Source organism: Stegostoma tigrinum, chromosome 25 (genome assembly GCF_030684315.1).
Source record: "Stegostoma tigrinum isolate sSteTig4 chromosome 25, sSteTig4.hap1, whole genome shotgun sequence".
In the NCBI taxonomy this organism is placed as follows: domain Eukaryota; kingdom Metazoa; phylum Chordata; class Chondrichthyes; order Orectolobiformes; family Stegostomatidae; genus Stegostoma; species Stegostoma tigrinum.
Window position 1 is genome coordinate 48,366,942 of NC_081378.1, and position 22,110 is coordinate 48,389,051.

The following is a 22,110-nucleotide window of genomic DNA, read 5'->3' on the forward strand; positions in this document are numbered from 1 at the left end:
GGCTTGGAGACCACTTTGTAGAGCGCCTGCACTCTGTTCACTATAAACAACAACACATTCCAGTCACAAACCACTTCAACTCCCCATCACACTCCCTAGGCTACATATCCATCCTGGGCCTCTTCCAGTGTCAGCACCCAGAAACTGGAGGAGCAGCATCTCATTCCGCCTTGGGAGCTTACAACCCAAAGGTCTAAATGTGGACTTTACTAGTTTCAAAATCTCCCCACCCCCAGCCTCATCCCATGACCAACCCTCCCTCTCATCCCTGCCTCCATGATAGACAGGTTGTGTCAGTCTTCTCTCCCACCTTTCCACTCCCCCCACCTCACTGACCAATCCCCACCACTGCCTACCTGCACTCACCTATCACCATCCCACCTACCTTCCCCAGCCCCACCCTTCTTTGTTTATATCAGAGCTCCCTTCCCCCTCCCCCATTTCTGAAGAATAGTCCCAACCCGAAATGTCAGCTTTCCTACTCCTCCGATGCTGCGTGGCTTGTGTTCCTCCAGCTCCACACTTAACTAGAATCAGAAATAGCATTAGCTGAGATTTAGAAAGGTACAGATTACATCCAGAATATTCCATGTGGTTTTCTTAAAGGAAAATTGGGTCATACTAGCTTAATTAAATATTGGAGGAAATAACAAGGATTGATGAGTCTAGTGCAATACATGTTGTCTATATAGATTTTAGTAAGATTTCAATGAGGTCCCACATGACAGACAAAATAAAAAACCCCATGAGAGTGTTGAGTGTAGATTCAAAATTGGCTGTGACAGGAAACAAGGGCCATTGTTAAACAAATTTTTAATCAATTGAAAGCAGTTTCCAGCAGTGTGCCACATGACTCAACATATGTTGTGGAATATATTAAAAATGATGTAGAATTTAAGGAGGCATGATATTGAAATTTGTAGAAGACAAATTGGCCATTACCAAGATGGCTGTCAACTATAGAATCTCTATGGTTTGGCTGAATGGGAAGTGGCAAATGGAATTCAAACTAGAGATGAGAAGCACAGTGGCTCAGTGGTTTGCACTGCTGCCTCAGTACCAGGGATCAATTTCACCATCAGGTGACTGTGTGTGGAGTTGGCACATTCTTCCAGTGTCTGCGTGGGTTTCCTCCCACAGTCCCAAAGATGCACAGGTTAGGTGGATTAGCCATGCTACACTGCCCATAGGGATGTGTAGATTAGGTGGGTTATAGGGGGATGGGATGCTCTAAGGTTTGGTGTGGACTTGTTGGGCCGAGGGGCCTGTTTCCACACTGTAGGGATTCTATAATCCAGATCCTCAAAAATTCCAAGGCTGCTTGGGTAATTGCAGATTTAAAATTTCCTGGGCAATGAGCCATTACCTGGCATTTGGGACAATGGGAACTGCAGATGCTGAAAAATCTGAGATAACAAAGTGTGGAGCTGGATGAACACGGCAGGCCAAGTAGCATCTCAGGAACACAAAAGCTGACGTTTCGGGCCTAGAACCTTCGTCAGAAAAGGGGGATGGGAAGAGGGTTCTGAAATAAATAGGGAGAGAGGGGGAGGCAGATCGAAGACGGTACAAGAGAGTTGCAGTGGGAGAGAGATCCCGAGGTTTGTCCGAAGGGAGGGGGGGTAAACTTCTTCAGATTAGGCATCCCTCAAAGAGGCTTTGCAGTGTCGAATTCTCCAGCATCTGCAGTTCCCATTATCTCTGATACAAATTCGATGGATAGAGGATCATTTTAACTGATTTATATCCATTAATTAAACAGATCATTTTTCGGGTTTAAGTAACAGCTGCTAAAAAAAAATTGAAGCTTGGACTTCATCTGTGTTATAAATACAACTTAAAAAACAGGTAAGAAAGTAAGCAGTAAGAAAAAGCACACAAGGTCACAAAGGGGATGGGAAATCAGATAAGTGGTATGGGCAGTATACATGGGGATTTATCAAGAATGGATAAAAATGCTTTTAAGAATTGCAACCATTGGAATTCAAAACAATTTCTGCTCCTTGAATGCAAGTCATAACATTAACAAAGGAACAGCAAGCGAAAAAAAAAGGAAGACAAATTGTATCAGAGATCGTAGGAACTGCAGATGCTGGAGAATGAGATAACAAGGCGTGCAGCTGGATGATTTGAAGGGTCTAGGCCCGAAACGTCAGCTTTCCTGCTCCTCTGATGCCACTTGGCCTGCTGTGTTCACCCAGCTCTGCAACTTGTTATCTTGAAGACAAATGGTATATTTGATACCACTGTTCCAAGATCACAGGTCAAGAAGGTGGTTTGTCTCCAGAGTAGAAGTGCCCAGCTTCACAGCGTTGACTGAAAAGCAGAGAACTCAGAACTTAAAAATATAACTGCAATATTCATTCCTCCTAAAGGCATCCAAGTCTCATGTTAAAACCTCACACCTTTGTATTGAAGCACGCTCAAAGAAGTTTGCCCAAATTACTTCACAAAGGCAGTATGCTTCACATTGCAAATTTACAACAAGGCAATAGGCTTGTTCTAAAAATCAAGCAAACTACGATTGGCTCTTTATCATTTAAAAAAATAAAATTAAAACCTCATGGATGGTAACTAGAGCCATATTGTTATTAACCAAGAAGGTTGAAAAGAAAGTTCACCCCTGCTCGCTGTTGTTCAACATCAAATTTACTATTTACCCTTGCCTCTCTTCTCAGTTTATAGTGTCTCCTACACCCCTCAGTATTCCTCTCAAATTTTGCTGCAATGATGCACTTTGACAGAATTGTGGTGGAAGGAACTATTTAAAGAAAAAAATTATTTGTCCTAACTTCAGTGGGAAGCAGAGTCAAATTTGCTGATACATGATGAAAGGCCAACTCACAGATACAGGTTTTCTCCCTTCACTAGCAATTCTCCTATCCTGGACTGCAGTCTCCACTCGATATGGTTTGCTGTTCGTCTTGGAAAAAACAGGGCTTAAAACAAAAACAAGAAGAGGGGAGTGAGAGATATACAAGTTACAAAAAAAAAGTTTAGAGATGTACATAATGTCAAGACTGTTGCAAATACAGTATTTTAAGACCTAACATCAGTACCTGGGTGTCTCAGGAACTTCGAATTCTGAAGCATCAGAATCCGTATTAAATAAATATCCTTTGTTCAAGGGATCAGGACTGAGACATTTTGTTTCCTCACAAGATTCATTTCCTTCCAGTCCATCCAAACTCTGATCCATGGTATCTTCCTTACTTTAAAGGGAAAAAAAAAGTGTTTAAAAAACCTAAAGGCAATCTAGTCAAATTGGAGCCCAATTGATTTTAACAGCTAACTGTAAACTGATTCCAATGCAATCCTCAGGATCTGCATTAAAACAAAAAGATGAACATTACTACAAATCAGGCTGCAAACTTGTTATCTCCATATTCTGACAATCACCATTATTAATAAATATTGCACAAAAATCTTGTCTAGCAAAGTATCAGGTTTTCTGACAACCATCTTGAGGGCGTGGAGTTAAATATCTAATACGACTGGTCTCTTTCAGGATGCCACCCGCATTAAGAAACACTCCTATTGTATAGGAAGTCATTCAGGGACGCTCCATGGCCAAACAGAACATGACCACTGATTTTCTATGAACCTTCAAGGCTATACGCCTACAAACAAGACAGCTTCCAGTATCTCACAAAAGTAAGAACTGCAGATGCTGGAGTCAGTGATCACAACATGGCACTGGAGGAACAGAACAGGCCAAGCAGCATCAGAGGAGCAAGAATGTTGATGTTTTGGGTCAGGACCCTTCTAAATTTCTGAGGAAGGGCCTCAACCCAAAACGTTAACTTTCTTGCTCCTCTGATGCTGCTTGGCCTGCTGTGTTCCTCCAGCTCCATGTCGTTATCTCAGCTTCCAATATCTGCCGGATTATTGCAGGTACTGTGATTTCCACATCCCTCAACACTGCAGTATGGAAAACAATCAAGAAATGGTGACGTGGTGAAAATGTTCCTGCATTAATAAGGGAAGAGGCTTAGGCCACAGCAGCTGGCAGAATTTAAATTCTCAGATAAAATCTGAAATTGAAAGCTGGTGGCAAATATCTCTCTGGCTCCCAAGTACCCTTTAAGGCAGGGAATTCAACCATCTTTACCCAGTCTGGCCTATGTCACTCCAGACCCACAGGAATGTCATTGACTCTTAACTGAAATGGTCCAGAGAGTCACTGCTAATAGGGCAATGAGAGATGGACAACACTGACTGTATCAGTCACACTCACAGCACATGAAAATGTGATTTTAAAAAAGGGAGTTATCTAAGCAGGGACAGCCAGGAAGCAGACTATATCTGATTCCAGTAAAAATATCCTGCGTGCCGTACATTTATTGTAACTTAGTGGTTCAGTTTCACGCAGTTGGCTGGATTGCTGGTGAGCAATACAAACAGTGATGCCCATAGCATGGGTTCAACTTCTGCACCAGCTGAGGTTATCATTAAAACACTCCATTTCATCCCTTGCCCAAAGCATGGTGACGCCCAGGTTAAATCACCAGTCATCTCTCTAATGAGAGCAGAGTCCTATTGCCTGGCAGCACTTTGGCTGCGATTAGAAGTCTAATAGTAATCGATTTCAATTAGCATTTAATAATTAATTCCAAACAAGTTTCAAATTCTTTACTGGGGTAGTAAAGAGACCCGTCAGTTCTACTCATCCATGACAACCAGACATCCTAAAATTAATCTAGTCCCATTTGCCAGCATTTGGTCCATATCCCTCTAAACCCTTCCTATTTATGTATCCATCCAGATGCCCTTCAAATGTACCAGCCTCCACCACTTCCTCTGGCAGCTCATTCCATACACAGCACCATCTGCCCTAAAAATGTCACCTAATTCTATTAACAGCAAGACATTCCTAGCTTTAAGAAACAAGTCAGATTTGTCATTAGATGCAATTAGTGTCAATTTAAACATGGCAAAAAGGGGACAAATCAAAAGCCTTATGTCTTACATCATCACACTTCAGGTTGCAAGAAAAGGAACCAAATTTAGACTGAGAGAGAAGTGGCTGCTCAGTTAGGCTATCCATGACATGCAAACACAGCAAGAATAGTTAACTGTCATTCTTGGATCTCAATCCGGGCAGGCAAACTAATTGGTCAGGGTGCTGCCATCAGAACAGTGGATATCAGTAGTCTCCATGATCTTATTCTTTCATGAAAGAGGGTGCAAAGAGGTATTGCGTACTTGTATATCTATTGCCGAGCACGCACAAATACTGCATGACCAAATGGTGAACACGAACTGTTTTCCCGATGTAATTCTTAGCACAGGTTGGATTATTCAAGTGATTAAAATCACATCTACTATTCCGATGTTTACTAGAACACGATTAAGCATAATCAGCCTGCTGCCCACTGAATGGTCAGCAGGACATGTAGTTTGATGCACTTGGTCAATTATTGAGACACGTGGCCTACAAATGAGGCTTCACACCAACTCCCATGTTATTCATGGTAGGCAAAAAACTTTTGTTTGACAGCAGTATCCTGTTGGAGAAAACTACTTGTGGGCATATCTATCACAAATGATAACAGGATGCTGACAGCAGTTACTTATTTACAGACAAATTCATACACATTTTCATTAAATGAATGTAACAGAGTGTCAATCTGGCACTCCAATGACAACATGCTGACCAACCAGTATCTGCCTGGCAGGAGTGTGACAACTGACAGTTAACATCTCCGATACCTGCTACATCCCCACACCAACTAATGTAGCGATGCTGTCAGAATTACTGTCCCTTACCAGCACCTTATCACATGGCCTCCTTTACCACTGACAAACTTCTCCTCCGTCCAACATCCCAAATCCCTAACCACCCCTACTCCTTCTCCAACCCAGCACAGACTCCCTGCCACTTTGATAGTACAAGAAGAGTTTCAGACCAAGTTAGCACTAGTCTTAAGCTTTAAAGAAGTGACCGAGAGGCTACTAGTTACCAATAAGCTGAAGAGAAGAGGATAGATGTCAAGAGAATGTTTGCTACTTACTGCACACAAAGACTATAACTACAGTTATTTAAAAATCAAAGCAGCACAATTTGTGTGTCCTTATAAGTGGACACTACGCTGCAACAGGAAGTAGGTCAAGCAGGTTAGATGCTTCCAGAAACAAAGCAGACAAGTGAAAAAGAAGTGTACTGAGAAGCCAACACCTGGTGCACAAGCATGTAGCACAGACTGGGTGGGCCAGTCAGTATGTACTGTATGCAACACTTATTTTACCATTCACAAAACAACACACTGACACAAGCAACAAATAAAGTTCAATTTTCAGTGAACACACTGCATAGTTGGCAAGGCCCAATCTGCCTTTGCTCTTAGAAAGCAGGGGCCTTCAGTATCTCTACCATTACATACTTTCCTGAAGCAATGAGATTAGGTCATTCAAACACAAGCAGTTTGAGAAATCATTTCTATGACAGGACTATATATTGGCCCCCATTTAAGAGCTGAAACTGCTTTCCAAACAAGAGTCATATGGGACTCAATGACAATTTTGTCTTTCCACTGCTGCTGCCAGACAGCTGATTTCTGTCATAAGATAATAAAATGTGAGGCTGGATGAAGACAGCAGGCCAAGCAGCATCTCAGGAGCACAAAAGCTGACATCTCGGGCCTAGACCCTTCATCAGAGAGAGAGAGAGCTCTCTCTCTCTCATGAAGGGTCTAGGCCCAAAACATCAGCTTTTGTGCTCCTGAGATGCTGCTTGGCCTGCTGTCTTCATCCAGCCTCACATTTTATTATCTTAGAATTCTCCAGCATCTGCAGTTCCCATTATCTCTGATACTGTCAGCTGATTTCTGTCTGTAGTTTCTACTTTCATTTCAGATCTCCAGCATCTCAGTTTTATAACTGAGCAAGTACTGAAGAACAACATGTGTATTTGCTAAAACAACTTTTAAAAGCTGATCAGCTTGTAGTATCTTTAAATTCCTTCAACGTGGTCACCACCATCCAGCTTGATCAAGAAGGTGTGGGGCAGGCAGGTGGGGGTAACACCGCCATCCAGCCTGGCAGGGTTAGGGCACACTACCATCCAGCCTGGTACCTGCCTGGTAGGGGGGTTGGGGGGAAACACTACCACCCAGTCTGGTAAAGGGGCGGGGAGACATCATTCTACCATCCATCCAGCCTGGCCTGGCCTGGGAGTAAAGAACTGCAATGAAGCAGTACAGGGAGAAGCCTAAGCCAGCCCCCAGCGCCTTTTGCCATGCTAAGTGCAATAGTAGCGGAAAGGGCATGAAGAGAAAGGATTGACGGAGGGCGAGGCGGGAGGGTAGAAAATGTTGGGGAGAACAGGCCTCACCTACCGCAGACGGAACCACTCCTGCGCACCAGACTCCCACTGCGCAGACTCAGCACCACACAGCCAGCCACTACCACACTTCCGCCTTTCAGGCGGCCCGCCGCCGCGCGCGTCACCGCCGGTCCCAGCTTCCCATTGGCTGGCGCCGGAGAAATCGTCGTTGCACATCCTGGTGACGCGAGTGACCGTTAGTGCCCAGCGCGCTCCCCTTTGAAAGGACATCTCTGATTGGCTGGGACAGGTAAAGGCGGGACATTTATATCAAATAATGGCAAAAGGAGTATTCATATGTCAGCCTGGGTGAATCAATGGACAATAAACAATGGTTCCTATTACCAGCTGACAATGGGTTGTGTGTGTAATAGCAGCCCATGTGAAGACAAGGCCTGGTGCGTGGGGATTGAGCAAAGGGCATGGAAGAAGTGTCTGAGGTCCTCAAGTTGTTGAACTCAACATTGAGTCCAGAAGGTCTTGTAGGAATTTCTGACCAATGAAGAAGCTGCTGTTTGAATTATGGTGAAAGAGAAGGTAGTCCAGACACTTGTGAAAATAAAAATTGGTAAAGGCAAGGTTTTTGATAGGCTGTTCGTATTTAAAGTTGATGAGCCACCAGAACCAGATATGATGCATCCAAGGATATTAAAGGAAGTGAGCAGAAATTGTGGCAGTAATGCCCATGATTTTGCCATCTTCCTAAGACACGTATGGTGCCAGGGGACTGGTGAAATGCAAAAATACCCTTTTAAATGCTGCCTACCTAGTCATAACGTTGCAGTGCTCACCACCACCATCCCCCCTCCTTTACCCTTTAAGAATCACCCTCTCCCCGCCATTCAACAGTGGTCAGCCGTCTCCAAGTATGTTACCTCTCAGTTTTCCGGGTTGATTCTACTTGCTACTTTTCTGCCTAACACTGCCTCTCAACACTGATACTTTAAAGTGTTGAAGGCATTACTACACCCAAAAATTTTGTAATATCAGCTTAATTCTGGTGGTATGGAGCATTAAATTTAGAGAAGAGGGAGTTATGTAATCTAATACTTCTGTAATCCCATTTATTGCTTTACAGTGACTTTAACATTGTATTCTAAAATTGCTATTGATGTCTTGGGAATCTGTAACTGTTCATTTTTCTGTGATAGCTGTAAATCAATTCCCTTTTTATTATGCTCATGCTTGGGTGATATTTTACTTGAGAAATACTTGGAGTCGGGGACATTGTAAAGAAAAGCATACACTACTGAGTTACTAAATAGTTTGGTGCAATAACAGAGTATGAGATATGAGGGTTATTCTGAACATATGGGGCAGAGAGATAAAATGCATACACAGGCTGGGAACAGGGAATAAGGTAGTGAGGAAGACATGCATGTGAACAGCATAAACATACTGTTCAAAATATCAGACACAAAGATATAGTGTATTGGTGCAGAAATACAGTTGAATAATGACAGTAAATACATGGAAAATAACATCAAATCTGCAGATGATGTTATCAAGAAGGAATAGTAGATAGATCAGGAAAAGGAGATAACTGAGAATTTGGGTGAGTGTCAACGCCAGAGAAGAATCGACCACTGGTATTGTGGTGTTTAAACATTGGAATGTTTAAACAGAGAATAAAATGATGAACCATGCCAAAATGCCACAGCTATGTCTAGAATGGCAAGAGAAAATAAAGTCAGCCACAGAACATCATTCAGTACTTTGTAAAGACAATCCCAAGGGCTGTGAGGAGGGTGAAAGTCAGATTGGAGCAGTTGAAAGATAGAGTTTTAGTAAAGATGGAAATAGAATGGTGAGGTGAAAACCATTTCAACACCCTTAGAGAGTGAAGGATTTTTAAATAATTAGTTTCCATGATGTGGATGTCACTGGAAAGGCCATTTGTTTCCTGTACCAAATTTCGCTGCAGTCCATCTTGTGAAGATAAACCGACCATACTGTTAGAAAGGGAGTGCCCGGATTTTGATGCAGTGACTGCACAGGAACAGCAATATTGATCCAAGTCTAAAACAGAAGTTGCTGGAAAAGCTCAGGTCTGGAATCATCCATGAAGAAACAATCAATCAGAGTCAACGTTTCAGGTCCATTGACCCTTCCTCAGAACTGATGGTAGTGAGGAAAATGTCAGTTTATATGCAGAAGATAGGGAGGGGGTAGGGAGTTAAACAGTCTGTTTGGGCTCTATCCCCACCTAAAGAAGAGCAGTTAAATAGATAAAGGAGTTGATATCGATTTGGCTAGGAAGGTGAACAGCTGTTAATGGGGACGGTTTGTGACTAACAATAGGTAGTGTGTAATGACAGGCTATGTGATTACAAAGCCTGATGTGGGTAGGGGATAGGACATGGGAGAGTTTAGAACCTAAAATTATTGAACTGATATTTAGTCCAGAGGGCTGCAGGGTCCCCAAGCAGAAAATGAGGTGATGTTAATCCAGCTTGCGCTGAGCTTTGCTGGAACACTGCTGCAAGCCTGAGACAGAGATCTTTGCCAGGGAACAGCATGGTGTGTTAAGATGGCAGGAAACTGGAAGCTCAGGGTCTTTTTCGCAAGCAAAACATAGATGTTCTGGAAAATCTAGTATACTGCTTTTGTTGCTCACAATGTGGTCTCCTCTGAGCTTCCGGTTGCTTGCCACTTCAACACACTATCCTGTTCCCTGATGAAGATCTCTGTCTCAGGCTTACGGCAGTATTCCAGCAAAGCTCAGGCAAGCAGGAAGAACAACATCTCATTTTCCACTTTAGGATCCTGCAGCCCTCTCTACTCAATATTGAGGTAAATAATTTCAGGGCCTGAACCCTCCCATGTCCTAGTCCCCTACCCCACACACCAGGCCTTGTTAACACACAACCTGCCATTACATACCACCTGTTGTCAGTTACTAACAGTTCCCATTAAGAGCTATTCACCCCTCTAGCTGGATTGGTATCAACTTCTTTGTCTATCCAACTGCTCTTCTCTCTCTTTGGGTTCTATTCCCCACCTATCATTTACTCCCTACCAACCACCCCCCCCCCCCCCACCCCCACTATTTTCTGCATATAAACCAACATTCTCCTACCAACATCAGTTTGGAGGGTCACCAGACCTGAAATGTTAACTGTTTCTTCACATTTGCTGCCAGACCTGCTGAACATTTTCCATGAATTTTTGGTTTTGTTCCTGATTTACAACAGCCACAGTGCTTTCAGTTTTTAGATGCAAGTCTAGATGGTGTACGGCAGAGGTTGTGGCTTTGAAGGAGCAATTGAGGGTTTGCTGTTGTACATCTCATAGAGGGTACACACTGTCACTGTGCAACAGAGGAAGGGTGTGTTTAAGGTGGTAGGTGGGAGGGATGCCAATCAAGCAAGCTGCTGTCAGAGATAATGGGAACTGCAGATGCTGGAGAATGAGATAAAGTGTGGAGCTGGATGAACACAGCAGGCCAAGCAGCATTTTAGGAGCATAAAAGCTGACGTTTCAGGCCTAGACCCTTCATCAAAGCAAGCTGTTGTGTCCTGGATGATATTGATCTTTAAATATTTTTGCAGATGTACTCAACTAGGTGTAGTTGGAGTATTTCTAAGTACTAACCTGTGCACCGTAGATGAAGGCATACTTTAGAGGTGGCTATTAATGTCAGAATTCCCAGTCTCTAACTGACTCTTGTAGCCATAGTATTTATATGGCTGGCCCAGTTCATCTTCTGGTGCATGGTACCCTTCCAGGATGTTGATGGAGACTTATCCAATGATGGCAATGCTGCTCAAATCTCCAGTGATTACTATCGGCAGGATCAGTAACTGAAATAACTCAGAGTTCCATTTTCTCACCTTAAAAGCAGCACAAGGAATGGATCATTTATCTGTCTTAAGGCATGGCAATGAAGTAAGTGTGCAAAACATAAATTAAGAGAAGTTGACCATTTCCCCCATGCTGTTTAATAAGATTATGGCTGATTTTATGCTTCAAATTCCCATCTAGCCCTGATCTTCGTGATTTTGGTTAAGGGAAATCAATCTACCTCTGCTTAAAAATACTCAATAAGTCTGCCTTCACCAGAATAATACAGCAAAATGCCAAATTGAAAATCAAGACTCAAGTACAAGAACACAACACAAATTCACATGTGACTGAGTTTTCAAATAACAAGGCTCTGTAATCTTGCTAGGTATTTTTCATAGAATACCTACAGTATGGAAACAGGCCCTTCAGCCCAACAAGTCCACACTGACCGTCAGAGCATCCCACCCAGATCCATCCCCCAATAACCCACCTAATGCATACATCCTGAACACTACAGGCAATTTAGCATGGCCAATCCACCTAGCCTGCACATCTTTGGACTGTGGGAGGAAACCAGAGCACTTGGAGGAAACCCACGCAGACATGGGGAGGATGTGCAAACTACACATAGTTACCCAAGGCTAGAATTGAACCCAGGTCCCTGGTGCTGTGAGGCAGCAGCGCAAACCATTGAGCCACCCTACCACCCCAAAGTTGACACCCTTTAATTCGTTGTCACTTTGACAAGTTTCTTTCACCACACCAAACAACATAACCCTACACTCAAACTGCAAAAAGGAACAACTACTGGATTTCGAATGGAAATAACTCTATACTGGAAAAAAGTTTCTAAAATACAGATTAAGTATGAAAGAACCTTTTTCCTAACAGGAAACTAGACAAATAGCAATGAGCATTAAAAAAATTCACAGATGTTCGTTGAATATACATTATACAAATATTAAAACATGGATTTTAGCCAGGCCAGAAATGCATTCCCTGCTCAAAACTTTACGTCCAATGCTATAATTTGAGCATATTTTCCAAATTGATTTACATCTTTCAGATGAGACACATGCTTACACACAACAAAAAGAGCAGGCACATTTCTCTCAACTGATCTGGTCATTGTTAAATTGCTGTTTGCGGTGCTTTGCTGTACACAGATTGTTATAATGTGGGAAACGTGGTGACCAGCAACTGTGCTTCAAAATGTAGTGTGTGGGTTGTACAGCTTATCCAGACAGAGATTTTGGAAGACGCTATATAAATTGTGACTCTCTGTTCTCAAACTTTTCTTTGGATTTTCACGTAAAAATAGTCCTGGGCTGCAGAGTTATGACATCTTGTATCACCAGTCCTTCATAATAACAGTGACACTTCTGTCAGATCAGAACAAAATACCTTTATAGTCAGGTGTGGGTCAATGATGCCATGGGTCCAAGTACACACAGCCAGAGCACATCTTTTAAAATGTCAGAACAAGGTTGGATTGCTTTATTTTTTAATCACTAAAAGTACATTTTTTTTGTCATCAAAGCCATTACAACAAATATCAGACAAACTTTCTACAGTATAAACATTACAAAGTCTGACACTGGCCACTTGTCAGTTCTTTAGAACATTAATGAACATTCTCAAGTCAGCACAATTAAAAGAACTGAGAGAAATTAAATCATTGACAAATAAAGCACAATGTATAAAATGTGCACCTTTTAAGTTTTACAACCATACAAAGATATTAAAATATATCCCAGGTAAACCATTCATGACAAGTGGAACCTAGCAGGCTATTGGCACTCAAGAGGAAATATACTTTTCCATATATATATTTTCAGCATGATAAATAAAGACAAAATGTATTTAGAAAAGCATAGTTACATGCACAAAAGCCCCAAAACAGCAATCAGTTTGTTTTCAGAACAACACAGTTGTGCTATTTAACAAAACAATGACAGACGGGGAATACTGGCTTTGGAAAGAAATTAAGGTTTTTTTTAAGAAAAGGTTCAGGCCATGACCCGACAGCTGTCAGTTCTGTTAAACTAAATTTGATTAAAAAAAAAGGACAATAACAAGAAAGCCTAATAATTTAGTGTAATGTACAAAAAAATACAAAAAATAATCAGATATCACTTTTCCAGCTAAGCATACATCTACACCAAAATGTATTCACATAATTAAACACTTCTTCTTGGTTTTGTTTTTCTTCTTTTTTTCCCCTTTACTCATTTTCTCTTTGTGTTTTCGAATTTCACGGACTAGTGTGTAGAAAGCATCGTCAACACCCTGAAAATAAAAAAAACACATCATTATTTTCCCTCCAGATGCACCATCTGCAAGTGCATAGTCAGTTGGTTTTGTACTTTTAATCTCAGAGATATATGCCTCTTTAACAAATAGTTGTTTGTCTCCATAGTTCTTCCCTCCTACCAACCATGCCATCTTACACAGGAGAGGAATGTCAAATGCAGCCAGCCACATGGAGAACACAAATTGCTTTTTCTGTCTCCTAGGAGGTACTGAGGCACATGCAAACTAAGGCATGGCACATTCTTAGATCAAAGCTTTTCAGTAACAAAGACACAAAGTGCAAGAGACTTTGAAATGTCAGGGCCTTCAAATTGAGCAGAGAAGGGAGATTAGATTTAGAGAAGCTATCTGATGGGTTAATATCTGGCCTGGGAGTTGCACAGGAATCCATCAGCAGCTTTAACTGCTATTCCTTTTTAACGTTCACTCACAGGACATGGGAATTACTGGCTGGGTCTGCATTTATAGCCCAGGTCTGGCTACCCTTCAGAAGATGATAAACTTCTCAAACTGCTGCAGCTCATGTGGTGAAGGCAGATCCACAATGCCAAAAGAAGTGCCAGTGACAGTGAAGGAACACCAATACATTTCCAAGCCAGGATGGAGACTTGGAGGGGAATTGTTTTGTCTGTCCAGGCAGGATGAAGATGCAGAGTTGCTACCAAAGACTGAGCAACCATTTATTACCTGGAACGTCAAGTGGCAGGAACGGCCATAGCTCCCTTGTGGAACCAGCACATTCTTTTTCCCTATTTCAAAAGTTTCAAGAACCTTCTGATCCCTGCCAAGGAAACTTTTTGACCAATCTCTTAAGTTTTCTTATTAGCAGCTGCTAACTCATGTTCTCTAAGCTGGAATGTTGCGGTACTATCTCCTCTCAAAGCCATTGTTCAATGCCAGCTGGGATACTGATGAAACAGGACTTAATACAGAGGGTGCCCTTCCTGTCTGCATGGCAACATAGTTAATGATAGGAACAGGCCCAGCCACACTGTTTCGTCTGGTTGCGAGGGTTAAACTGCACACCACCCTAACTCTGCAGGTGAAACTCCTGCAGTCCAAATTTTGTAGGCTTTCACTACAATGCACAATATAGTTATGATAATAAACTGTTGGAAAAGGTCAAAAAAAAAGCAGCAACGACCCAGCCAACAGCCCAATAATCTCCACTATGGCCATTTCACAAGGGTTTTCGCACTATTCAGACACAAATGTCACATTTAAACTGATTCCACATTATTTTAAAAGACAGACAAAACAGTGCAGAATTCAAAACTGTAATGGTATAAGGAAGCTACTGGAAAACACTCCGGTCAGGCAGCACATATGGAGTGAAAGAGTTGACGGTTTGGGTCAATGACTTTTCATCACAACCTGTTCAAAAATCAACAAGTTAACTTAGTGTTTTGCATTCCAGAAACACTGTCCGAGTCCAGAGGACTTTCTGTTCATATTTCAGATTTCCAGTATCTGCAGTATTTTCCTTTAATTTCAGGGAAGCATGAAGAGAGCTACTCATGAAACAAAATGAAATGATCTCTTGGTGAACTAGCCGGAGGTATGATAAGTTAAAAGAAAGCACTTGCGTGACATTAGAGATCTCCGACATTGGAAAAAACAAAAACCCAAAACAATACAGAGATAATAGTAAGTTGTGGGGAAAGAAAGAAAAAAAACTTGGAATAAGTATGAAAATGGAGAACACTAGTTTTAAAACAAAACCTTAATATGCTAAAAGAATGAGGGCAGTTAGAGTAACGGAAGCACATTAATGATATACATAGGTGATACTGTTAATTGGCAAACTTAATAACTACTTTGAATTGGACTTCATTGCAAAGAATAGGAATAAAATACCAGAAATATAGGGAAAATAATTAAAAAATAAATCATTGGAATTAACTAACTAGATTCAACATCAGTAATACTAAAGATAAATCCCCAGGAACCAACAGAATCCACTCCATTGTATTAGAAGGTAAGGAAACTTTTAGTGCATTAGTCATGATATTCCAATTTGTGCTTGGCTCAAGAATAGTGTCCTTGGAAAACTGCCAACATCACTCCACAATTGAAGAAATTAGATACGAGGTGAGAAATTTACAGCCCATTAGTCCAATGCCAGTTGCAGGGAAAGTACTGGAATCTGTTTTTACAACCAAAGTGACTTAGTATTGACTGGAGGAGTAAGCCAGCAAGGAATTGCAAAAAGGAAAAGGAAATGTTGAATTTAATGAACTGAGCTGAACTTTTTCTAGAGGCAACTAACATGGCAGGTAATGGAAATATTTACAGAGATCATTTATCTGAGCTTCCAGAAGGCATCCATAGGCTCTGTTCAAGAGACAATTAGCCAAATGACAGCATGTTGCCAAAAGACTCAGATACAGAATTGATTGGGATGAAGGAGACAGAGAGTTAGTCTCAGAATCCCTACAATGCGGAAACAGGCCATATGGCCCAGCGAGTCCACACCAACCCTCAAAGAGCATCCCACCAGACCCATCCCCCTACCCTTCCCTTGTAACATTTCCTATGACTAATCCACCTAACCTGCACATCTTTGGACTGATGGAAGAAACTACAGCACCCGGAGGAAACCCACGCAGACATGGGAAGAACATGCAAACTCCACAGAGACAGACAGTCACCAGAGGCTAGAATCGAAGCCTGTCTCTTAGGGGCAGCAGTGCTGACCATTGAGCCACTATACTGCTGTAGATATGTATTGCATACATATTAGCAGGATATATTACTGGTGGAGCTCCCGTGAATCTCTTCTGGAGCTTCAATCTTCCACTGTATTTATAAAGTGATTAGATGGATGATGGAAGTATCATCGATCCACATTTAATGATTACATCTATACTGTGACAATTTAAATGGTGCTACCAGAGAGTTGCAATGGAATTTTGCTAGGTTAGGTCCTTTTAAATTCATCACCGGGATGAGGGCATCACTGATCAGGTGGCATTTGTTGCCCATCCCTACTTGCCCAGAGGTTAGTCAAGAGTCAACCACATTGCTGTGAGTCTGGAATCACGTGTAGGCCAAACCAGGTAAGGATGGCAACTTCCTTCCCTAAAAGGACATTAGTGAACCAGCTGGGTTTCTCCAACAATTGATAATGGCTTCATGGTCATTATTAGACCCTTAATTCCAGATTATTTTTTTTGAATTCAAATGCCACCATCTGCCATGGCAGGATTCAAACCCAGGTCCCCAAAACACTACCTGGGTCTCTGGATTAAAAATCCAGCGATAATATCACTTGGCAATCACCTCCGCAAATGGGTAAAACTGTGGCAGAGTTCAAAATGGGCAAAAAAAAAGTGTCAAATAATCCAATGTGAACCCATACCCGATCAAAGCCCTCACTAAAATAAGTGAGATTTAGGATGAGACACACCCCATTGACACCAGATTGAAATCTCCAAAAGCTAATGGACAAAATCTATGCACGCCAAAGATTAGTTATGTTACAGCCTCACATTGATCTGGTCAGATTGCATCTGGAATTCAGTTCTGCTTCACACAGATTTACTAGAAGGAGAAAGGATAAAGTAGATTATGACAGCACATAGCATAAATTAGGCTTGTATTCTCTTCAACAATAGAAATTACAGGGATGAGATTAAAGTTTTTTTTAGGGTGGGGGTGCTGGAAGAGGAGATGAGGCAAAGAGAAGAAACAAATTATTTTGATGTTTTCGATGACAGGGACAAGTTAAAAGGGAGTACAATCTTGAAACTTGAATTGTTCAGTGAGGGATGATGACACGAGACAACTTAATTCAAAAAGGTAAAAGAAATTTAATTCCTAACAACGCACAAACTATTGAAGCTGGCAGTCAATCGAAAATTTCAAATCTGAGATTTAAAAACCAACAGTTTTAGTAGTTAAGTGTCAAGGAACTGAGGTAAATGCTCATCCATTATTTAATGATAGAAAATGCTTGAGGGGGTGAATGGGGTAGTCCTGTTTTGGTGCTAGCAGTTTAAATTAGAACAAGTGGTGTGTTTTGAATTTTGCACTTGAGCCAAAATTGAGACCTGGAACCTTAGACTGGTTCTCCCGCAAGGATTTCTTCTTGACATGTCTGGCAACAGCTTTGCAATATGGTGTGCCACCCTCAGTATGAGTAACGTCACACAGAGGTTCAATTTCCATAATTATTTTTCCTAAGCTGATGTTCTAACTCCACAATTTATATTTTAGTCACAGTACACTTGCAGTATCACCCACGAAGTAACACACTCCCATGTCCGTTTTTCCAAGAATCAGTGGGTTTCCGCTTTAATTAGCTGCAGGATTCTTGTTCCCAGTTTCCTACCTTTCAACCTACAACAGTATTTTCCTCCTCCAGTCTTGCAACCCCAAATATGATCCCATTATTCCGTTGATACAGGTTATTCCTGCTGTTTTCAGTGGTTACGGTTCAGTACTGGAGAAATTCCTGTGGTTAGTAACGTGTTGAATTGGACCAGTCCACTACACTAGGGACAAAACAGCACCATGCACAATTTCACAATTCATTAATACCTGGTTGTAAAAATGCATTAATTTACTTTTCCAAGTAATAGTGAGGACTTTAACATGGAAGTTACAACCATACAATGTAAAAATGAACAAAGTCCTACATTCTTGTGGTGCAATATGCTTTAAAACAGTATTAAAATTTATGATATCCCATTTTGTTATCATGCACATTGAAATGAATGTCAGAAGTGCACCAGAATGCACAAGCGTTTACTGAACAGGTTTCCAAAGTCTGACAAACTAATTCTAAATATAACAAGTTTTTGTACCAGTAAACTAATGTATCTTTGAAGCATGCTATTACATGTCAAGACTTCAGGTATGTGGAGAAAATACACAGAAGCTGGAAATACCCCTAGGAACAGAAGTTAAAAGGGAAATTTAACAATGTTCAAATTATAGAACATTAACAGTTCAGAGAGAGAGAGGGAGAGAGAGAGTAGCTGGGCAAAAGTTGTACAATGACTAGAAAATGCAAAATTTAGATCCGTGGCCAAAAAGATCCAAGGAAAGATGAAAAAGTTTACCTATGCAGTGAGTTTTTATTATCTGAAATGTGCTGCCTGAAAAAAAAAGAGGAAATCAGATTTTATAACAGCTTAATTTTCAAAAAAAAAAGAGGAAAACTTGTTTTGAGAAAAAAAAACAAATTAGCAGGAAATGAGCAGGGAGTGGAGTAAGTGGATCATCCCTTCAACTCATTACAGGCATTATGAACCAAACAAGCAGTGCTAACCTTCTACAATTCCAAACGATTGTAGCAATTCACTTGGGTGTTGGTGGCAACATCACATTAAAAAAAAGGGACAAATGCAAGTCATCGTTCATAAATGTGTCCCACAAAGTTCTCCCCACCCACCACTAAACCACAGGGTCTTGTTTTTGAAGCTCACAACTTACCATTTTACATCACAACACATTTAAAGGGCACACAGCGTGCAGTCTTCTCTTCAGTGTTGATTTTTCTCAACCTATACTGGCGAATCTCACGTACCAGTGTATAAAATGCATCCTCCACTCTCTGCATTGCAAAACACAACTCCTTCAATAATCAGATAAAACATGTACAACGCATGGAGGTCTGGAGGAACTCAGCAACGATTTGAAATTTTCACAAAGTTCCATGTTCATTTTCTGTCCAAAAGGTTAAAATAAAGTTTTGAAGAATAGCATTAAATTGATTTATCCCTTGCCCCCGATCAGTAGCAGACAAAGGAGTTGTGATTTTAGCCATGCAGAGATTCAAAAGATTTTGTTTTTTAAAAAACCACCACCACAGTACTGAATTTACAAATTAGAAGCTTTCAGGTTTGTTCTCATTATTTTGTTACAGAAAAGGAGGCAAGATACTTGTACAGATATGAATTAATTATGCAGAGGTTCAAGGAGCAATGAAAATCACAGAGGTTAACACAAAACAATTTTGTCCCCATCATCGAGCAGTACAATGCAGCAATTTCAAAATAAACACAAAAATTTAGAGTAGCATCTTCCAAAATAAAAATTGCAGCAAGTGAAAAACTTTCACAAGTCATCATTTGAAGGCTTTCTGTAATTGAGAAGACATTACCACATTACACAACTGATGTAATGCAGGCAACAGAATCTGTTGTAAAGCAAAGTTGCACAAATCCACAATTGTGCAACACATTTTTCGTAACAATGCACAAATTGTTCTTTCAGACATATTGAAAATATCAGACATTTCAATGAGTGTTATTAAGCAATGAATTGAATGGAACATTCTTGCTCTATGCTTATCAGAAAGTGAGAAACACAAATGAAACTTTTATCACAGGAATTCATCCCAAAAGATAGATTTCACATCTATTTATTTCATCAAGACAACTCAGCCATATATGTTCCTTTCATTAGCTTTTTTACTGATGACTTATTAAACTGAAGCTGATGAGCTGGGAGTTTATACAAACAGGGCAGCCACCGATTAGTTAAAGACAGATTGTTTAAATGCCAAATTAAGTCCCAGCTGTGCATTCAGTCTTGTCTAATGCTTGAAAAATTTGCAGTTTTTTTATAAAGCTAACTTGGGACATGTCGATGTCCTAGAATACCACTATCAATGGATGTATAATTAAAAGAAAGAGAGCTATTCAGAGCATTTGCTGGCAACCAATGACCAAAACTGGATTGATGCTTTGTTTAGTCTTCAGATAAATCATGCTTGTTCTATATCACAACTCTGTTCATTTGCTTTTGCTCCAATACTCACCTGTCTCGTTTTTGCTGACGTCTCAATGAAAGGAATTCCATAACTGCGCGCTAGATCCTGAGCTGGTTTTGTGTCTACTGTCCTCGAGGGCAAATCACATTTATTTCCCACTAGGACCATGGGGACATCATCAGAGTCTTTTACCCGTTTTATCTGTTCTCTGAAACGGAAAACAAAGTTTTATAGATCTTAATTCAGAAGTATACTAAAATTCACTCTTCTGGTGACAGGTTTGACTGTTTGGAATAGCGACATTACATTGGGTACATGCCGTTTTTCAGTCAATGCCAACATTAAGCCTGCTCAGGTGAGGGGAAAAAAGTACAGCCACATGCAGAGTAAAACTGCTCCTACACTGCCTGAACAGCTTGCCATAACTCCCCATTGCAGGAGAACAGCTCTGCTGCAGGGTTGTGACATATTCACACTCCATAATTGTTTGTGTTTCTGGTTTCAAAATCTGGAAAATCCCATTTGGTGTTCATCTCCACATAATTTTAAGATATTCTTGTGCCAGTTCCATAAGAAACAGACAGAGACTGTCCAACTCATTTTGTGAAAAACCTATGTATCAAACAGGGAGAAGCATGGGGATTTTCTTCACTTCAATCTGTATTCAATTTGAATTCAGCAGACAGAGACCAATTTCCCAACCTACCGTGCATCCTCACCCTGCAATAATATTATGGAAGTGGCATTTCATGAAGGGGGGGAAAAAAAACTACAGAACTATTAGACAGCCAGATCTCATGTGGAAATAATATTTCTAAAATGTTAAATGGCATAGTCAGCCACTTCACCTATGTTGATTTGAAACAACTGTTCTATTAATTCAGAATTATCTTTCACGTCCAGTCAACTAGTTCTGAAGAAAGGTCGCTGGACTCAAAATATTAACTGTTTCTCTCTCCACATATGCTGCCAGACCTGCTGAGTTTCTCCAGAAATTTCTGTTTCAGATTTTCACCATCTGCAGTCCTTTGTTCTATTCAACAAATGCATTGTGAATGTTTCCCTTCCTTAGTTAACATGGAGAAAGATGCTTGTAAATTGCACTTTAACAAATCAGAAACTTTTTCTTTATTCTCAAATAGTCAGTCATACAAGACAGAAGGGACTCTTCAGCCCAATAAGTCTGCACCAACCTATCTGCACTAATCCCACTTTCCAGCACTTGGTGTGTCAGGTCGGACAGAATAGGGATTAGAAAGTGGAAGAACCAGACTCCCCTTCTAAAACCCACCTATAATGATGAATATCTTCAAATGATTTAGTGTTATTTATGGCAAAGACACATAGGAAGCCCTCGCCCGTCCTCATGTACTGATCTCTCATTGCACTGTACTCCTCTTGACCTGCTGTGTCGAGAATATCTAAAAGACACGTTTCTCCGTCAATTACTACTTGTTTTCTGTAAGAATCCTGAGAACAAACCAGATGAAAGATGAGTTAGAACATTAAAGGTGCAACCTCCTCAAAAGTAGTAAACGATATATAATCGTGAAGCATCACTCAAGAACTTGAGGAATCTTAACGAACTTGCAATTCAACATTAGCCACATGTTGCGCGTACTCTAAGACTTTGTTATTAGTGAAGCAGAAGTTCAGGATTGGCCAAAAAGCCAATAAATACTTTCACCCCACAGCAGGACAGCTGAATTATATCTTCAAGTATTTACAGAACTGGTTAAATCCACTCGCTCGTTCAGTCATTCCCAGAACCCAAAAAGCAGTCAATATGTAACTTCCATATTTGAGAACAGGCATAGCAAATAGAGAAAATAAACAGAAAATTACAAGAATGTACAAAACAGTATGGTAGATGGCTATATATATAAAAATAACCAATAAAAAAAGGGCCAGTGTCACTCTTGAATAATGTTTTTTGCCTGCCTACTCTTAAATTCCTGACTTGCCT

At 40.8% G+C, this 22,110-nt stretch overlaps 2 protein-coding genes across 6 annotated transcripts in view; both read right to left on the reverse strand.

The window, feature by feature from the left end:
• Positions 1 to 7,410, reverse strand: part of si:ch211-59o9.10 (uncharacterized protein LOC561841 homolog) — a 32,822-nt gene extending 25,412 nt beyond the window's left edge. The window contains exons 1-3 of the mRNA XM_059654705.1: positions 7,334 to 7,410; positions 3,060 to 3,212; positions 2,846 to 2,939 (exon numbers count right to left, since the gene is read on the reverse strand). Coding sequence (XP_059510688.1) covers positions 2,846 to 2,939; positions 3,060 to 3,199 — 234 coding nt within the window. The 5' untranslated portion in view covers positions 3,200 to 3,212; positions 7,334 to 7,410. The remainder of the gene's footprint in view (positions 1 to 2,845; positions 2,940 to 3,059; positions 3,213 to 7,333) is intronic.
• Positions 7,411 to 12,576: 5,166 nt separating this feature from the next.
• LOC125463188 (GTPase KRas) overlaps positions 12,577 to 22,110 on the reverse strand; it is a 53,321-nt gene continuing 43,787 nt past the window's right edge. For 3 of the 5 annotated variants that reach the window (XM_048554072.2, XM_048554074.1, XM_059654706.1), the window contains exons 4-6: positions 21,436 to 21,614; positions 20,193 to 20,352; positions 12,577 to 13,399 (exon numbers count right to left, since the gene is read on the reverse strand). In XM_048554072.2, the coding sequence (XP_048410029.1) occupies positions 13,283 to 13,399; positions 20,193 to 20,352; positions 21,436 to 21,614 (456 nt within the window). In that variant the 3' untranslated portion in view covers positions 12,577 to 13,282. Of the gene's footprint in view, positions 13,400 to 17,553; positions 17,555 to 18,862; positions 18,984 to 20,192; positions 20,353 to 21,435; positions 21,615 to 22,110 lie in introns of all 5 variants that reach the window. The other 2 variants (XM_048554076.2, XM_048554073.1) reach the window with 2 other exon arrangements.